The sequence below is a fragment of the Coregonus clupeaformis genome, chromosome 28 (assembly GCF_020615455.1).
Source record: "Coregonus clupeaformis isolate EN_2021a chromosome 28, ASM2061545v1, whole genome shotgun sequence".
Taxonomy (NCBI): domain Eukaryota; kingdom Metazoa; phylum Chordata; class Actinopteri; order Salmoniformes; family Salmonidae; genus Coregonus; species Coregonus clupeaformis.
The window spans coordinates 6,774,297-6,792,689 of NC_059219.1; the positions used below are offsets into that span (position 1 = coordinate 6,774,297).

At 43.7% G+C, this 18,393-nt stretch overlaps 3 protein-coding genes across 4 annotated transcripts in view; 2 read left to right on the forward strand and 1 right to left on the reverse strand.

Moving 5' to 3' along the window:
- Positions 1 to 2,389: 2,389 nt before the first annotated feature.
- Positions 2,390 to 4,411, forward strand: LOC121542341 (complement C1q-like protein 2). The gene is made up of 5 exons (XM_041851742.1): positions 2,390 to 2,669; positions 3,087 to 3,149; positions 3,281 to 3,343; positions 3,543 to 3,671; positions 3,975 to 4,411. Exons 1-5 carry the CDS (start codon positions 2,567 to 2,569, stop codon positions 4,253 to 4,255), a joined length of 639 nt encoding a protein of 212 aa, XP_041707676.1. The 5' UTR covers positions 2,390 to 2,566; the 3' UTR covers positions 4,256 to 4,411.
- A 1,963-nt stretch (positions 4,412 to 6,374) lies between these two features.
- Positions 6,375 to 11,310, forward strand: LOC121542688 (GTP-binding protein 10). The gene is made up of 10 exons (XM_041852177.2): positions 6,375 to 6,516; positions 6,906 to 7,099; positions 7,300 to 7,415; positions 7,677 to 7,821; positions 7,887 to 7,960; positions 8,111 to 8,163; positions 8,386 to 8,493; positions 8,595 to 8,672; positions 8,838 to 8,961; positions 10,618 to 11,310. Exons 1-10 carry the CDS (start codon positions 6,484 to 6,486, stop codon positions 10,857 to 10,859), a joined length of 1,167 nt encoding a protein of 388 aa, XP_041708111.1. The 5' UTR covers positions 6,375 to 6,483; the 3' UTR covers positions 10,860 to 11,310.
- Positions 11,311 to 12,862: 1,552 nt separating this feature from the next.
- Positions 12,863 to 18,393, reverse strand: part of LOC121542686 (disintegrin and metalloproteinase domain-containing protein 22-like) — a 97,601-nt gene continuing 92,070 nt past the window's right edge. For both annotated transcript variants that reach the window (XM_045208527.1, XM_045208528.1), the window contains exons 29-30: positions 16,788 to 16,911; positions 12,863 to 16,404 (exon numbers count right to left, since the gene is read on the reverse strand). In XM_045208527.1, coding sequence (XP_045064462.1) covers positions 16,384 to 16,404; positions 16,788 to 16,911 — 145 coding nt within the window. In that variant the 3' untranslated portion in view covers positions 12,863 to 16,383. The remainder of the gene's footprint in view (positions 16,405 to 16,787; positions 16,912 to 18,393) is intronic.

Sequence of the window (18,393 nt, forward strand, 5' to 3'; positions counted from 1 at the left end):
CTAGCGCCACTCCAGAGATAACCATTTTAATAGGCGCCTTGCTTCACAGATCCACACACGACACATTCCAATCCGATATATTTTCATTATTGTATAAAAAAAAAAGTATTATTCGATGAAGGTCGTTGACGTCAACCACCGGTATTCAATGGAGAGATACTATGCTACTAGCCTCATGATATGAATATGCATAGCCATCTCGAGACTCTGATATAAAGTTGTTGTTTTTTTCATAGTTGCCGGGATGTCAAGTGTCCTACTTATATTAGTACACTCGTAACAACTTAAGCATTACGAAACTTATATTCGATCAAATAAACCTCAGTGGGTGGGCCTGGCTCAACCTCATGAGCCATTCACTTTTTTAGTTGACCAAATTCGACACTCATTGACCTCCATACAAAAACTCCTTGCTTGGTAGGCGAAACAAGGAAAAATCGCCACCTGGTGGAGGGAGACAGATTTTCCGCCGAGTTGGGCATCTCTCTTCTTCTTCCTCTCTGGTTTGACTTCAGCGTCACATTAGAAACTCGCGTGACTGCACGGACAGGACAGGTATAGTGCGCGAGCACAGATTCGTAGTCTCGGCAAAGAGCGCACGCTCAGACAATCGCGCGCCTTCTTCAAGAACCGGACGAGGAAACTTAAATTGATCAATTTGATAACGCTACATTGTAGTTAACATTCATATTGGAACGCGGCAGGAAATCCATATATGGGCCCAGACTCCCATATTGGAACGCGGCCTACTAGCAAGGAACTCCTTATATGGTGACCATGCTCATTTGCTCATCTGCATCCAATCATCATTAGCTACAAGTCAGCCTCAATCTCAATAATCAACCACCCACATAGTATTTAAACGGCATCCTTCTTCACGCCTTTGTACATCTGCCTAAAAAGCAGTCTGAACTACAAGTGCATGCTGTTTCGGGACTCTACGCACCCTGCGCTAAGGCGGGCCAGCTCAACCCTGGTCCATGACCGGCTTACGGTCGGGGGTTGGCGCCACCAGCAGGCTCAGTACAACCTCGACTCATCATGCTTCTTGCACAATGGGAGCGGCCATCTCAACCTCGGTTCACTTCCGGGAGGGGCCAGCACAACCACGGCTGGGGGTTGGCCCTGCCTGGAGGCCAGCTACCAACCCCCAGCCGTGAAATTCGTTGCAATCATCTAGGCCCTAATGTTCCTTTGACATATTGATAGACCCAATAAAAATCTATACTGAACAAAAATATAAATGCAGCATGCAACAATTTCAACGATTTTACTGAGTTACAGGTCATATGAAAATATGTAGATAAATTCATTAGGTCCTAATCTTTGGATTTCACATGACTGGGCAGGGGCACAGTCATGGGTGGGCCTGGGAGGGCATAGGCCCACCCACTTGGGAGCCAGGCCCACCCACTGGGGATCCAGGCCCAGCCAATCAGAATGAGTTTTTCCCCACAAAAGGGCTTTATTACAGACAGAAATTCTCTGTTTCATCAGCTGTACAGGTGACTGGTCTCAGACGATCCCGCAGGTGAAGAAGCCGGATGTGGGGGTCCTGGGCTGGTGTGGTTACACATAGTCTGCAGTTGTGAGGCCGGTTGGACATACTGCCAAGTTCTCTAAAATGACATTGGAGGCGGCTTATGGTAGAGAAATTAACATTCAATTCTCTGGCAACAGCTATGGTGGACATTTCTGCAGTCAGCATGCCAATTGCACACTCCCTCAAAACTTGACACATCTGTGGCATTGTGTTGTGTGACAAAACTGCACATTTTAGAGTGGCCTTTTATTGTCCCCAGCACAAGGTGTACCTGTGTAATGATCATGCTGTTTAATCAGCTTCTTGATATGCCACACCTGTCAGGTGGATGGATTATCTTGGCAAAGGAGAAATGCTCACTAACAGGGATGTAAACTAATTAATGAGGGATGTAAACAAATTTGTGCACAAAATTTGAGAGAAATAAGCTTTTTGTGTGCATGGAAAATGGGATATTTTATTTCAGTTCATGAAACATGGGACCAACACATTACATGTTGCGTTTATATTCTTGTTCAGTATAATTTTTTGAAATGATTTTGTAACATTTGTTGTTGAGCTTAAACATTTTATTTTCCCAGATAAATCTTGTAGAGTTGAAGAGAGATGTAATATTTAACCACAAGAGGGCATAATTGTGTCACATTTTGACAGGCTATTGTATTGTACACTGGGGTGCACCTGTATTTGCGTACTGTTTACCCATGACTTCACTTGTCCTTGGTAATATTTTAACATGTTCCACTGAGTTTCAACATGTGTTGATTTCTCATGCATCAGGTTACCAAGACCAGTGTGTATAAAGAAGGGGACTGAGCCCAGTAGACTACATTAGTTCTGAAGAGACCAGCTCTGCTGGTGTTGCTGTTCTGTCTGTCTGGGACATGGGGTCAGGGAGAGAGTGGAGGGGTTAGGGAGAATGACATCACTCAACAGGGTCACAGCGAACTGGGGGAGAGCAGTGATAATGGCGGTTCTCACATCTGGGCTGAGCTGAAAGCACTGAGAGACAAAGTGCACAGTATGGGAACCATCCTGGTGGAGCAGAGAGTGGAGCTGAGGTACATGGGAAACAGATTGTCAGCTAGTGAGAGCCAGGTGGAGGAACTGAAGAGAGACAATGCAGGTAATGAGGATTTTTATTGTATGAAATAAATCATATGACTTTACATGTAGGTCCATTGGCAGGTTAACGTTTTTTGTCATGAATCTTGTTCTGGAGGCAGCTCTGCAGAGTGGTCACTAGCTGGCACAGCCACAAAGTCATGAAATCACACTGCTAACCCTAATGCCTAACCTTAAATGAATACCAAAAAGTGAAATTCTTGTATTCATGGATTTTTACAATATATACACTTTTGACTTTGCAGCTGGCCCATCTAGAATAAGTTGCTCAGTTCTGCTTCCAGGGCATTATTCATGCCAATAAACCTCAACCTGCGGCCCATTCACTCTAGTGTTAAGCAAAGCTACTCTGGGAGACTTGTTCAATTTCCTGAATTAAATTATTATAATTTGTGAATACATTGTCATGTTATTTCAGCCCTGGAGACCAGACTGAGTGTCAGTGAAAGGCTGGGAGAGGAGCTGAAGACAGAGAATGCAGGTATGCTGAAATGATATGGTCATAAGCAATCAGTAGGGAATTATTACTATTGATACAATTTAGTAGCAATCAACAATAGCTTGAAGATTACATGCTTGAAAGTTTTTTTCTTCTTAATTCTACAACTCCAGCCCAGGCAGAAGAACTGTCAGCCTTGCGGAGCCAGGTGGAGGAGCTGAAGAGAGAGAACACAGGTAAACAGACAAACAACTTTATCTCAAGTTTACTCTGATAAAAACTTTAGTGCTGAAATGCATCAGCCACCACTTTTTTGTTCATTTATTTTATTATTGTCTGCTGACTTTAAGATTTTTCAAAAAATATCTTGCTTTGTTACTTTTTATTCTCCATTATTATTATGTATGTATCCTGTGTCCTCCCCTGTGTTCACAGACAGACCAAAGGTGGCCTTCTCTGCTGGTTTGACTAACTCAGGAGATGTAGGACCCTTCAATACTGAGACCCAACTGATCTACACCAAAGTCTTCACAAACATCGGCAACACCTACAACCCAGTGACAGGTACTGCTTACACATCAATATACATGAACACACATGTCCACGTGGGCCAGCGGCTGAGTCCAAGATCACAAAACATGCTGCTCCAATGTCCATGGGCTTGTTCGAGAGTACAGTCGACAGTGCAGGCGGCTGCCGACTGACTGATCTACAAAATGAACTTGCATCATAAGTAACTAGTCTATTTTACTTGTAGATCAGTCAGTCACAATTTACCCATGATACATTACGGTGTTAACGCTCTCGTACACGGCCCATGTGAAACTGACAGTGTTGCTGATCTCTCCCTCCTTTCCTCTGATGCAGGTATCTTCACAGCACCAGTGAGAGGAGTATACTACTTCAGGTTTTCTATGCTTTCTAATAAAAACGAATTGCTTGGGGGTGTAAACTTGTACAGGAATGGCCAAATAATATTGCATAATGGTCAGTATTACAATGCTGGGAATGAGTATGTGTGCAATGGAGTGACTCTGCATCTGCAAAGGGGTGATACGGTCCATATGCGCCTTCCCAAAGACTGGGCAGTGTATGACGATTATTCTAACCACAGCACCTTCAGTGGCTTCCTGCTCTTCCCTATGTGAGGGGAACGCCAAGAAAGCTGTAGTTTAGTGGTGGGAATAATCTGTTGGTATAAAGCCTCCTATAGGGCTCAATGTTATTTTGACATAGGCCTATATATGGGTAAACGCAATAAAAATTCAAATGGACTGCCAAACGTTGGGTTCCCAATAAATGACTGTGAGAAATATATAGTGTGCGACTTTCTTTATTGTTATTTTTCAATATGATTAATAACGCATCTGCTGAAAAGCAACATTGAGTTATTCAACATTCTAAATAATTTGAGCCACTGTTACCTCAGGACTGTCATGTCTTTGGTGATAATGCAGCAGACAGTTGTAGGATCTAACTGTAGGATATTCATTTTTTTCCAGCCTTGAAGGAATAGTTCACCACAGAATCAGCAATAGAAAGTTGCAGAACTAAATCCTGAAATGAATAAGGCAACATCCACATCTGTTTTTGGATAAATCTGCTTAACTCTCATAATGCATATCACGGGGGTCCACACAACAGATGGAATATGAACTTAGGCTATAAACTCGACTTCAGACAACTTTTCAGGTTTGAATATGTCTGATAAACTGCTTAAATATCTATTTAAAGAGCCGTATCAAAGGCTATGTCCTCGGTATAGGCTACTCATGGTGCTAAGAACTGTTCATACACATCCAATCTTTTTCAGCCACCTGTGGCAGAACTCTAAATAATAAAACACTAGATCGGGTGGGTGGTAGATTAGAATGGTTCATCTGAAACACTTGTCACACTTGCAGTAGGCCTACGCATAGTCTTGCGCCTAAAGACAACACTCGCTCTATGCGTAATTCTGTGCTAATTTGGGGAGACTTCCATGACACGCAGCTCTGACAGCATTGTCGTGAAGCCGCGCTTCCCCGGTCCGTGCGCGCGGGACAGCATGCAGTCCACGTACATGGCCCAGAAGTGCTGCGCGAGCTCTAGGAACAGCTCATTGTACTTCTGCTGCTGTCCGCCAGACGCAGCCGCTGTGTCTGGATCACGACGAGGGAAGACGAGTCCCAGCAGCCAGAGTCGATCTCGTCCAGGTTACCGGGAGCCCTGAAGCCGCCGAGACCCACGCCGAGACCCACACCGAGCCCCACTCCCCCGGCCCCGTCGGTCCCGATCAAAAGGTTGGGCATGGTGTTGGAGGAGGCGGTGGAGAGAGTTAGGAGCATACACAGGCACTGGAGACGACTCCGGCCACGGAGAGAGACCATTATCCGACTGGTGCGATAGGAGAGAGAGCCCTGAGTGGCCAAGAGATGGGAACGCAGAGGCAAATAGCCTAAGAGAAAAAAGCCTAAAGTAAAATATAGGCTACCTGCTTACTGTGACAGATCAGATGGCCATCAAACACACATTTAGAAACAGAAAATGTGAGTAGTGAAATCAGAGGTGTGCGTAATTGTTTCCCTCTCAAAGAAAAACTTCCATAACCTCTATAGGCTATAAACAAAATATAGGCTTCTTATTTTTTATGTTCCTATAAGCTGTTTCAGTTTTTAAAAACCCCACCCAACGCGAGTGCGTATCAAGTGTGGTTCACTGTGTGGACATATTGACTGACTCACATGGCCACTCCATGGCGGAGCTCTTTATAGCCAAACACCACGCGCACCTCAAACCCTGTCATAGCCTACATGCAAGGAGCGCACATTTACATTTACATTTACATCATTTAGCAGACGCTCTTATCCAGAGCGACTTACAAATTGGACGAGCTGACAGTTGACCAAGGATAGCCTGTGAACAAACATGATGTCTGACTGATTGACCAACTGACTGACTGACTGAATAGATTAATTAATTAATTCGGGGTAGGCTATGCTATAACATTATAAACAAATAGGGCCTAACGTAAAATGACTTAGCCTATACTAGTGTTGTTTTTGAAAGGTTATCACTGCTGTGCAGGACATTTATCTTAAAAGGGATGTAACCTAATGATTGTTCAAAACACTGTGATTTCTTTGTAGACTAGGCCTACTGGTAAAATCCCACAACATAGCCTAATATTTTGGGTGCATAGTTTAGCTGGGGAGGAGAGGGAGGCGGGACTAGCTATCTTGACTGACGCTGACATCATCGAATCACCGCCCAGTTTGCTGTTTCCTGTTTCACCACCAAACAACCTATGCAAACAACATATGTGAACGGCTAATCTGACGTCTTCAGGCAAAAATGCCACAAATGGTCAACTGTAACTTCTAAATATTCAGTCAAAATGGTTTGGATCAGTAGGATTTGTTACCGGAAGGTTAGTAACCCACTGTTACAAATACAGTTGCACTATAGTTCGCTAACAAGCTAGCTATACCAAATATATTTATAACTAACCCCTCCTGTCTGTCGCTCTACTACCCAGGTAGCGATGCTAGTTAGCTTAGTTTGCTAGTCGTAGGTGGTCTCAGAGTTGCCCTTCACAGTTTGTTTCGTAGACAGAGCTAGCTAGTTGGTTGTGCTGTCCTGTCAGTTTTACATGGTCGTTTGTACAATGAACTTGCTAGTTATGGAAATAGTTTCGCTGTGTAGCCTACTGTCCACGTCATTGTAGAAGACGGTACAAGATATTGATTGCTGTAGATACTTCAGTTGTCTTGACACAAAGTGTTCAATGATGTCATCATTACTCTCTCCTTCCTCCAGTATGGTAACTTCGTGGACAACCTGCGTTTGTATGTGCGAGGGGGCAGTGGGGGGATGGGGCTGCCCCGTCTGGGGGGTCAGGGGGGGAAAGGGGGAGACGTGTGGGTGGTGGCTCAGAAGGAGATTACTCTGAAGAGGGTCAAGGATAAGTACCCCCAGAAACGCTTCATCGCTGGAGTAGGAACCAACAGCAGGTAGGTCTGAACCACAACTCACTGGGTGGATGGTGAGCTAATCGGTCGATCACTTACATATGTAGACGGCACACATATTGGATAATGCATGAAAACAATTATTTCCAATATCCTTTTGGAAGCGTCATGACATGAACTACCAGCAATCTAATCCAAATCTCAACGTGTGTGTGTGTGTGTGTGTGTGTGTGTGTGTGTAGTGTCCGTGCTCTGAGGGGGCAGAAAGGAGAGGACCAAGAAGTCTTTGCTCCTCCACCATTACTGTCCTCTGTAGCTCAGCTGGTAGAGCACGGCGCTTGTAACGCCAAGGTAGTGGGTTCGATCCCCGGGACCACCCATACACAAAAAAAAAAAAAAAAAATGTATGCACGCATGACTGTAAGTCGCTTTGGATAAAAGCGTCTGCTAAATGGCATATTATGATGAAAAAGTCCTCGGTAAGTCTTTACACACAATACACCTCCTTCACTGACACAAGGCGCAGGGTACTGGCTGAAGATGAGGTTGATGTCTGCACTCAGGATGAGTGTGTTGGGTGTAAATTAAACTGACCATAGTTCATCAATCCCCTCCATAGGTGAGCTCAACACTGAGGGAGATCGTGTGCTGGTGGCCAGAGGAGGTCAAGGAGGCTCCTACCACTCAGAGTTCCTGCCCAGTAAGGGCCAGACCAGACAGATACGACTGGACCTCAAACTCATCGCTGACCTCGGCCTGGTGGGGTAAGACAGGGGACATACACAATCATACAGGAACACATAGACTTAATGATTTCCCCCACTACCAGGTTCCCCAATGCAGGAAAGTCCTCTCTACTGACCGCCCTGTCACACGCCAAACCCCAGATTGCCAGCTATGCCTGTGAGTATTGAGTACACATTTACACACACATCCCGTTTAAGTGTATGCTCCATATATTACCCCGTTTTGTAAAATGTTTGAATGGAGGATGACAACATGATGTGTTTGAGTTATTTATGAAATGTAAATGTTAGTGTTGTCGTTCTGCAGTCACCACCCTGAGACCAGAGATTGGCAAAGTCATGTATGAAGACCATAAACAGGTAAGAGAAGCAGATGAGGTCACTTCCTCCCTTTTGTGTTACTCAATGTTTTCCTTCACCTGATTGGTCCATTCTCAAGATTGTCTTTCTTCTGGTTTGTCCATACTCAGTGTTCTCTCTCCTCTGATTGGTCCATTCTGTGTTCTGTCCTCTGATTGGTCCATTCTGTGTTATGTCCTCTGATTGGTCCATTCTCTGTGTTCTCTCCTCGGATTGGTGTAGATCTCAGTGGCAGACCTCCCAGGGCTGATAGAGGGGGCCCACATGAATAGAGGCATGGGCCACCAGTTCCTCAAACACGTGGAGAGGACCAGACAGCTGATCTTTGTGGTTCGACCTAAAAATAAACACAATTTATGGTCAAAAGTTTCAAGGAGATTTGTGGTGAGAATGTAATACTGATGAAGTCTCTCTTCTCTCTCTGGTCATAGGTGGACGTTTGTGGTTTCCAGCTGGCAAGCAAAACACCCTTTAGGTCCGCTTTTGAGGCCGTTCAACTTTTAACTAAAGTGAGGCTAGCAGGACACATCTACACAGAAACCACACACTCTCCCTCCCTCCCAGCACCAGTATCACATTATGTTCTCTCTCCCTCTCTCATCATCCCTCTCTCTTTGGCTCTCTCCTTATCCCACTCTCTGCCCCCCGTCCCCTCCTCTCGACCCCTCCTATAGGAGTTGGAGCTGTATAAGGAGGATCTCCCGTGTAAGCCTGCTGTGTTGGTGGTCAATAAGATGGACCTGCCTGATGCAGAGGACAAACTCACAGAGCTGCAGGAGCAACTCCTGAACCCACACGGTAATCTAATGATATACAGTACCAGTCAAAAGTTTGGACACACCTACTCATTCCAGGGTTTTTCTTTCTTTTTACTATTTTCTACATTGTAGAATAATAGTGAAGACATCAAAACTATGAAATAACACATATGGAATCATGTAGTAACCAAAAAAGTGTTAAACAAATCAAAATATATTTTATATTTGAGATTCTTCAAATAGCCAACCTTTGCCTTGATGACAGCTTTGCACACTCTTGGCATTCTCTCAACCAGCTTCACCTGGAATGCTTTTCTAACAGTCTTGAAGGAGTTCCCACATATGCTGAGCACTTGTTGGATGCTTTTCCTTCACTCTGCAGTCCGACTCATCCCAAACCATCTCAATTGGGTTGAGGTTGGGGGATTGTGGAGGCCAGGTCATCTGATGCAGCACTCCATCACTCTCCTTCTTGGTAAAATAGCCCTTACACAGCCTGGAGGTGTGTTGGGTCATTGTCCTGTTGTAAAACAAATGATAGTCCCACTAAGCCCAAACCAGATGGGATGGCGTATCACTGCAGAATGCTGTGGTAGCCATGCTGGTTAAGTGTGCCTTCAATTCTAAATAAATCACAGACAGTGTCACCAGCAAAGCACCTCCACACCATAACACCTCCTCCTCCATGCTTGCAAGTGGGAAATGCACATACAGAGATCATCCGTTCACCCACACCGCATTGGAACCAAAAATCTCAAATTTGGACTCCAGACCAAAGGACACATTTCCACCCGTCTAATGTCCATTGCTCGTGTTTCTTGGCCCAAGCAAGTCTCTTCTTCTTATTGGTGTCCTTTAGTAGTGGTTTCTTTGCAGCAATTCAACCATGAAGGCCTGATTCACACAGTCTCCTCTGAACAGTTGATGTTGAGATGTGTCTGTTACTTGAACTCTGTGAAGCATTTATTTGGGCTGCAATTTCTGAGGCTGGTAACTCTAATGAACTTATCCTCTGCAGCAGAGGTAACTCTGGGTCTTCCATTCATGTGGCGGTCCTCAGGAGAGCCAGTTTCATCATAGCGCTTGATGGTTTTTGCGACTGCACTTGACATTTTCCGTATTGACTGACCTTCATGTCTTAAAGTAATGATGGACTATTGTTTCTCTTTGCTTATTTGAGCTGTCTTTGCCATAATATGGACTTGGTCTTTTACCAAATAGAGCTATCTTCTGTATACCCCCCTACCTTGTCACAACACAACTGATTGGCTCAAACGCATTAAGAAGGAAATAAATTCCACAAATTAACTTTTAACAAGGCACACCTGTTAATTGAAATGCATTCCAGGTGACTTTCTCATGAAGCTGGTTGAGAGAATGCCAAGAGTGTGCAAAGCTGTCATCAAGGCAAAGGGTGGCTATTTGAAGAATCTCAAATATAAAATATATTTTGATTTGTTTAACACTTTTTTTGGTTACTACATGATTCCATATGTGTTATTCCATAGTTTTGATATCTTCACTATTATTCTACAATGTAAAAAATAGTTAAAATAAAGAAAAACCCTTGAATGAGTAGGTGTGTCCAAACTTTTGACTGGTAGTGTACATAGTTTATAATCTAAGATAATTAAGGTGTACAATCTATGACATTAGACTACTCATAATGCTCCCCTGGTGTGCTCCTCCCTTTCAGAGTTCTCCCACCTGTTACCCGAGGATATGGTTCCTAAGAACAACATGGTCTTCAGACACTTGGTTCCTATCTCAGCCGCCACCGGTTTTGGCATCGCACACCTCAAGACCTTTATCCGCCAATCACTAGACGAGGATGCCTCTATGGCAACGGAGTCCCTGCACCGTGATAGGCTACAGGCGCTGAGAGGGGCGGTCCCAGCCAAGAACTCACTCACATGGGGCCCCACCCCCTCAGTTTGAACTGAACTGTGGAACATTCAGGGTTAGTACGTTCTGCAGTTTTGAAAAAGGGTTTGAACTTGATACACGTTCACTCAGCCTGGAACGTTTTCAATATTGTGGAAGTCAGGGTGATGTTCCTACCTATCATATCCTAGGTAGGATGACTCCTCGACATTCATCCTGTCTCTGCACCCTGCTTGAGATTATCTATGGAAAACACTGACGATGATGTCACCCACAGTCATAACCCAGGCAGGGTGTTGTCCTCCAGCCCTCCCCTTATGACCACACTATGGACAGAGTTAGAGGTCGAGAAAGAGGAGGGGAAGTGCTTTTCAGTGTGTTTTTCTGCTGGATGTAGTCTCTGACTATCTGTTTGATGTAATATGTTCCTTTTCCATCATGTAGGATTAAACATGTTAATTAATGCTGCCACCTTAAGGGAAAATAAACATACATACACAGAAAATATCGATGAAAGTTTTATTTTATATTAAATATATTACAATACTGAATGATATTGTAAGAAAAGAAAAGAAAAGATGGGCATTGATTTTTGCATTGTCAGTCTATGTACAACATACGGTGAAAGGAAAGAGCAGTAATTTATACAGTGCAGTCCCAAATGATTGACACCCTCCATAAAGATGAGCAATAATGACTGTATAAAATAAATAATTCAAATACTGAGCTATATTGTATTTTAAAAAGGGGGTTAATGATTGTTTTATACTAATACACTTGCTCAGTGAAAGATTTTGTTTAACAAGTAATACTTATTTTTTCTCAGAAAGGTATGTGTCAAAATTGACTCCCCTAAAGATTCTTATAAATAAAGTCAAAAGTGTATTATTTGGTCCCATATTCCGAGCACGCAATGACGTCATCAAGCTTGTGACTCCACGAACTTGTTGGAGGCATTTGCAGTTAGATTCAGTTGTTTCTCAAATTATTTTGTGCAAAATAGAAATTCATGATAAATAATGTATTGTCATTTTGGAGTCACTTTTATTGTAAATAAGAATAGAATATGTTTCTAAACACTTCTACATTAATTACGGATAATCCTGAAAGTGACTCCAAAGTGACACACTACATTATTTAACATTTCTATCGGGCAGAAAATAATACGAGAAACAACCAAAACTAACTGCAAATGCATCCAACCAGTTGGTAGAGTACTACCTGTAAGAGCGTCTGCTATATGATGTAAATGTAGATGTAGTCATTGTGTGCTTGGAATATGGAACCAAATATGAAACGTTTGACTACTTTATAAGATTCCTTTGGCGTTTCAATCATTTTGACCCCTACCTTTTTGAGAAAAGAAAGTAGTACCTGTTCAACTAAATCTCTTTCTCTGAGTATTAGTATCAAATAATATAATTTCCCCATTTTTTTTTGTTGCATACATACTTCAGTATTTTAATTATTTGTTTTATACAGTCATTATTGCTCATCTGTATCAAGGGTGTCAATCATTTGGGATCCCACTGTATATAGATTTTGTAGTGGTACATATGAGGGTTAAGGTTGCAGTAGGAGCGTACTGCAGCTGGATGGGACTGCATGGTGCATACAGAGGCCTGATATAACCTACTTCTCAATAGACTGCATGGTGCATACAGAGGCCTGATATAACCTACTTCTCAATAGACTGCATGGTGCATACAGAGGCCTGATATAACCTACTTCTCAATAGACTGCATGGTACATACAGAGGCCTGATATAACCTACGGCTGGGTGGTTGGTGCTTGGTTGTATTGATACATTCAAGATTCTGTCCTGTCTGTCCATGCTATGTGTGTGCGTTGGGACGTTTCTCTGTGTGGTCCGGTTACGTCAGTCCAGCCACTAATACAGATAGCAACACAACACACAGCAGGCAAGTTCCATCTCTGTTACCTGGACAGGTTCCACCTGCCACCATCCAAACATATAATATACCACAATCCTATGACCTGCAGGTGAATGATCATAGTTTGTCAGAATTAGCACAGTATGATATTTAAAATATTGCTTGAGAAGAATGATCCTTTATTTTCATATTACCACAGCCTAGGGAATCTCTGGGTCAAAGTTCAAGTTACTAAGCACCAGCCAATCATATCGTAGTTTAAATAAGACAAGAGTGAGGATGAGAGCTCTGGTCAACAAGAGCTCACCTGCACAGATCTCTATAGCATAATGCACCCCATGTTGCCATAGCTGCGTCCCATCCTCATACCATAGAAGACATGTACAGATCTGCACATGCCAGAGCGGTCTGAGACGAGTGTGTGCTTTAAAAAACTAAAATTACCGCATCATGTTTCCATTCCACTCATCAATGCACAGAAGAACAATAACGCAGTTGGTCTGTCTGAATAATGGCTGTACACAACACTGAGAAATAGTGAATATTATAAAGGTACTTAAGAGTTAAAAAAAATACTTGATACTTGTCATACAGTAGCAATATTAATGTGATATTGTGGTGATCTTAATATCTATACAGTCATAGTGCATACAGTAGAAAATCAAAACGAACAGTGCCCACATTTTAAACTTAAGCATACGCAGTTAACAACATACAGCAGACCTAACTGATATGGACAGTACAGTAACTACAGGATGGGGGTTGTGACTTCTGTACAGAGAAGTTTCCCTTTAGCCACAGATCTAAGATCAGCTTACCACTCCCCAATTCACGACATTTACCATCAGGGTGGTAAGATACAAAACTGACCTTGGATCAGTGACTAGGGACACTTTATCCTACTCTGAGTAGGTAAGAACCTGAACCTGAATCTTAAGCCACATTTAAACCACTAGATTCCTCGGGACATTCATGAAAATGTTTGAGACCTGGTTGATTATGTTGAAAACCTGTTCACTACTGGAATGGGGTTTGTGGTATGAAAATCCAAGAAGATAACAGCAATTGGCAATCAAGGAAAAAGTATTTCAATGACATGCTTATTTCGTATTACAGCCTCACAGACAGATTACTAGAGAACAGCGATAGAGTGCTAGCTAGTAGATCCACTGTCATTCTGTTGGTCTTATAAATCTCAAACAGCAAGCACTGTACATGACGTGTCATCATTAACAGACAGCAGGGCAAACTTGCAGTAGGAAACAAAACAAAAGTAAAAATGCACATTTGAATCATTTTATCCAACAATTCCCAGTTTCTCAAGTTCGTCTGACACAAACCATCATCCAATTGGATCTCAGTGGCGTAGTCGGTTCCAGTTGTATCTATCTGTTATGTCTGGTCTCATACTGTACACCGGGGCGGACTGGGACCAGAAATCAGCCCTGGCATTTTAAACACACTGGCCCCCACGCGGCCCATTTTATTAATTGAGGCCCCCATTATTGGCCAGATAATGATCATTTTGCCCAAAAAATCCAAGTAAGACAGGCCCACTATGCTAAAAATGGACCAGCTCATCTGGTATTTGTCTGAAATGCCAGATGGCCAGTCCGCCTCTGCTGTACACACAGACCATAGCTAGGAATGAGAATGCACTGCTTAAGGTCACAGGACATTTCTCCAACTTCTCTAAACCACCATGACCAAATGAACACTTTGAAAAGTCATGTATATCACATCTAAAACTACACAAAAACACTTGTTCTCTCCCCTCTTTAACAAGGAGGGCTCATGGGACTATCTTACTTCAAATCATATTCATCATTATCAATATCCAAACTGATCAAATTCTCAGCTAATGTTATAAATTACATTCTTAAGTTTACTGTCTTAAATATGACGGGCTGTGACTGAGTGTGCATTACTCAGAGAAAGGGATGACATTGACACAGAGCGGAAAGAGAACACTGTTTGTACATTCTGCTGTGGAAGAAAAAGAACGCTGGCGTGTTCACACAGCCACATGGGAGAGAAGAGAGAGAGTTCAGCGAGAAATGAACAGACAGAACGAGTGCAGGGTCTCTACAAAGACCTACAGAGACCACGTCTGTCTATAACACAAACCACGGCAGGAGGAGGAGAGAAGAGAGGGAGTATCCCTTAATCTTTCACCTCTCAGTCAGTAAAAAAGAAAAACACACATTACTCTGTCTTTAAGCTGTACATATTTACAACAATAATCAAATTCTTCAGGAAAACCTGACAGGGAGAAAGAAAGAGAACAGGGAGTGGCTAGTGTCTAGGGTCTAGGGTCTAGGTTCTAGGGGCTAACGTCTAAGACCTAGGGTCTAGTGTCTAGGTTCAAGGGTCTAGTGTCTAGGTTCTAGTGTCTAGGTTCAAGGGTCTAGTGTCTAGGTTCTAGGGTCTAGTGTCTAGGGTCTAGTGTCTAGGTTCTAGGGTATAGTGTCTAGTGTCTAGGACCTAGGGTCTAGTGTCTAGGAACTAGGGTATAGTGTCTAGGACCTAGGGTCTAGGTTATAGGGTCTAGTGTCTAGGGTCTAGTGTCTAGGACCTAGGGTCTAGTGTCTAGGACCTAGGGTCTAGTGTCTAGGTTCTAGGGTCTAGGGCCTAGGGTCTAGTGTCTAGGACCTAGGGTCTAGTGTCTAGGACCTAGGGTCTAGTGTCTAGGTTCTAGGGTCTAGTGTCTAGGTTCTAGGGTCTAGTGTCTAGGGGCTAGGGTCTAGTGTCTAGGTTCTAGGGGCTAGCGTCTAGGACCTAGGGTCAAGCGTCTAGGGTGAAGGGGCTAGGGGCTAGGGTCTAGGGTCCATGTCAGGGGCTGTTGGCTAGTATAATGTGTGGTACAGTACTGAATGAGTCACTGATCATCGAGATAAAAGAAGCCTATAATGTAAAGAAAGCTTAAAGGCCTACAGTATGTATGACATCACCATCCCCCGCATGCTGTCCGTCCCAGACTTCTTCTTCTTTATGACACTAGGAAGAGTTGATTAACAGGGGGTTCTCATGCATAAGTGTTGGAGTTTTCTACAGTAATTCAACAGCGTGCTTCAAAATGGTAAAGAAATCTGCCGATATGATAGCTGTCCGCGCCCCTCAACAAAGAGGAGCACCAATCAGAGGAGAGCGTTTACATGGGGGCAGGGCTAGAGGGGGGTTGGGGGGGCGAGGATTGTTATCAGGGACATGGAGAGGAGAGGTGAGTAAGGTAAGGTGGGACAGTTTGAGGGAGGAGCTAGGAGAGTGTGGTGGGAGCTGGGGGGATGTTGGGAGTGGGGGAGACATCCCCAACGAGGCCTCTCCTCTCTGTCTGCACCGTTACCATGACAACAGTTTTGCTTTTTCCCCACCAACGAGTGATGAGCTGATCTCTGATGGATCTCCAGCTGATCTGAAAGAGAAATCTCGTCTTGCCTCGTTCTGTCTAGGCTTGTCAGTGTAGGAATGACAGCTGGCTCCTGTAGCGTCCCCTACTGAGCAGGTCAGGTCTGGAGGACCTCGCATACACTCCTCTTCTTCATCTTCCCCTCTTCTCTTCATACAAGGTGCTTTTTTTGTCATTTTGTTTCAATTTTGTTTTTGCCTTGTTTTTATTTTCATTTGTAGAAAAGTGGACGAAAATGTAGTTCTTAAGTAGATTTGCAGAGTAGATAACAGGAGTGTTATATTGAAGTCTCCCACAGCTGCAGGAAGAGAAAGGAGATGAAGAGATGAGAGAGATAAAGACTTTAATTAGATAATGGCTTCAGTACCTTAACTGCAGTTAACCCCACAATGCAATAGGGGTATTTATAGTACACACGTCATGGACTACTACTGTATTTACCTACTTTTTGGGATGTTTTGTGCAGTATATGTTATGGCTGAGATGTTTTGTGCAGTATATGTTATGGCTGAGATGTTTTGTGCAGTATATGTTATGGCTGAGATGTTTTGTGCAGTATATGTTATGGCTGAGATGTTTTGTGCAGTATATGTTATGGCTGAGATGTTTTGTGCAGTATATGTTACGGCTGAGATGTTATGTACAGTATGTGATATATACTGTGTTGTTATAGTAGTTTACCCTGGCACTCTGCCTGTTGGCCTTCCTCTGGTCGTCGGGGAGGGGGGGCATGGGATAAGGGTACCTCCGGCTGGACGCAATGGACCCCGTGGAAGAGGTGGGCGACTTCGCCGGGGACAGCGTCCTGGAAGAGACAGGAAATTACCTCACTATAGACGGTGACATCATCACTCTTACTGATCTGTCCGGAATAGGCAGAAGTTGCCCCTAAACACTGAGGCCAGACATTTTTTCATGACCCTAACGGTTAACGTTCAGATTGGGGGGTATAGTAATCTGACCCTAGAGCTGTGGTTAGGGGAAGCATCTGCCTGTGCCAGAGTAGGCCAGTCTGAACAGCCCTGGTCTGGGAACAGTCACCTCTACCTCTCATCAACCTGCCTATGACATCATCAACCGCTGCAACATCATCAGGCAATGCAACCGGGCCAGCTGTGCTGTGGCTGGGAGTGGGAGTGGGCAGGTCAGTCAGTCACCCACTGAGTACAGTTAGTTTGACTAGACCTGTGCCTGTGTTGGGGCGTATCTGGGCTGGTCCAGGACCAGTAGAGATGTAGTGGAGATGGTGTCATGGTGGGTAAATATGAAGCGACCAGGCTGGTGAGCACAGAGACACTCAGTAGGGGACTCAGACTTAGACATGTGTGTAGCACAATGATGACATCAGAGCCAACACAACACTGAACATGCAGAGATTAAGAGAGAACATGGCAAGAGCAACAGAGGGAAATAAGGAAATAGACTAGTAATAGAGATGATTTCTGATAATTACTTCCATTTTGATGTCATTACAAATAAAGCAAAACAATTATGTTACTCAATACTCAACAAAATGTAAAACTGTTGTAACTAACAGTTCAGCAGCTATTGATACAACCAACCATCCTAAATCCTAGAAGGAACCATCCTATGCTAAAAGCAATGATTCATGGGAGTCCAAAGACACAAGAGGGCCGAGAGCTGTCAATCAGAGCTCTGACATCATCACCAGAACTACCAATCAATCTGCTCTTTATCTGTGACAAAGAGAACTGAGCCCCATTTGGGAACCACTGGTATAACCCTTCCCTACCTCCCCTGGCCAAATTGAACCCAAACCAAAGGGGAGTTAAAAGAGGGGGGAATAGGAGATGATCTGAGGTAATACCTAAGGTAGGGTCCTTCACTGTTTTTATTCACATCTTCTACCCACTTAGTTACATCATAATGCTCTGTTTGGAAGCGAGGGGTTAAATACCTGCAGGAGTGGGGAGTGATAGACACACCGAGAAGAGAGGAGGAGAGGAAACAGGAGGAAAAAGAGGATGAGAGGGAGGAGGATGGAGATGAGGAAGAGGGAGGAAGAGGATGAGGGAGGAAGAGGAGATACTTTAGGAGAGCAGAGCAAAGACATTCTGAACACACTCCACCAAGATGCAAGTGAGAGGAAGACAAGATGGGACTGTGAAGAACTTGACTAGATGAATGTTGTGTTTTAGTAACATGGTCATTTGCATTTTGGCCGGGTGTCACAAATCGGTCCAAGCAGTTAAATTCTCCTCATTCACTCCCATGCTTTCAAACAAGAACAGTTGGTCTGCAAATGACCTCAGGTGCCAAGATCAGA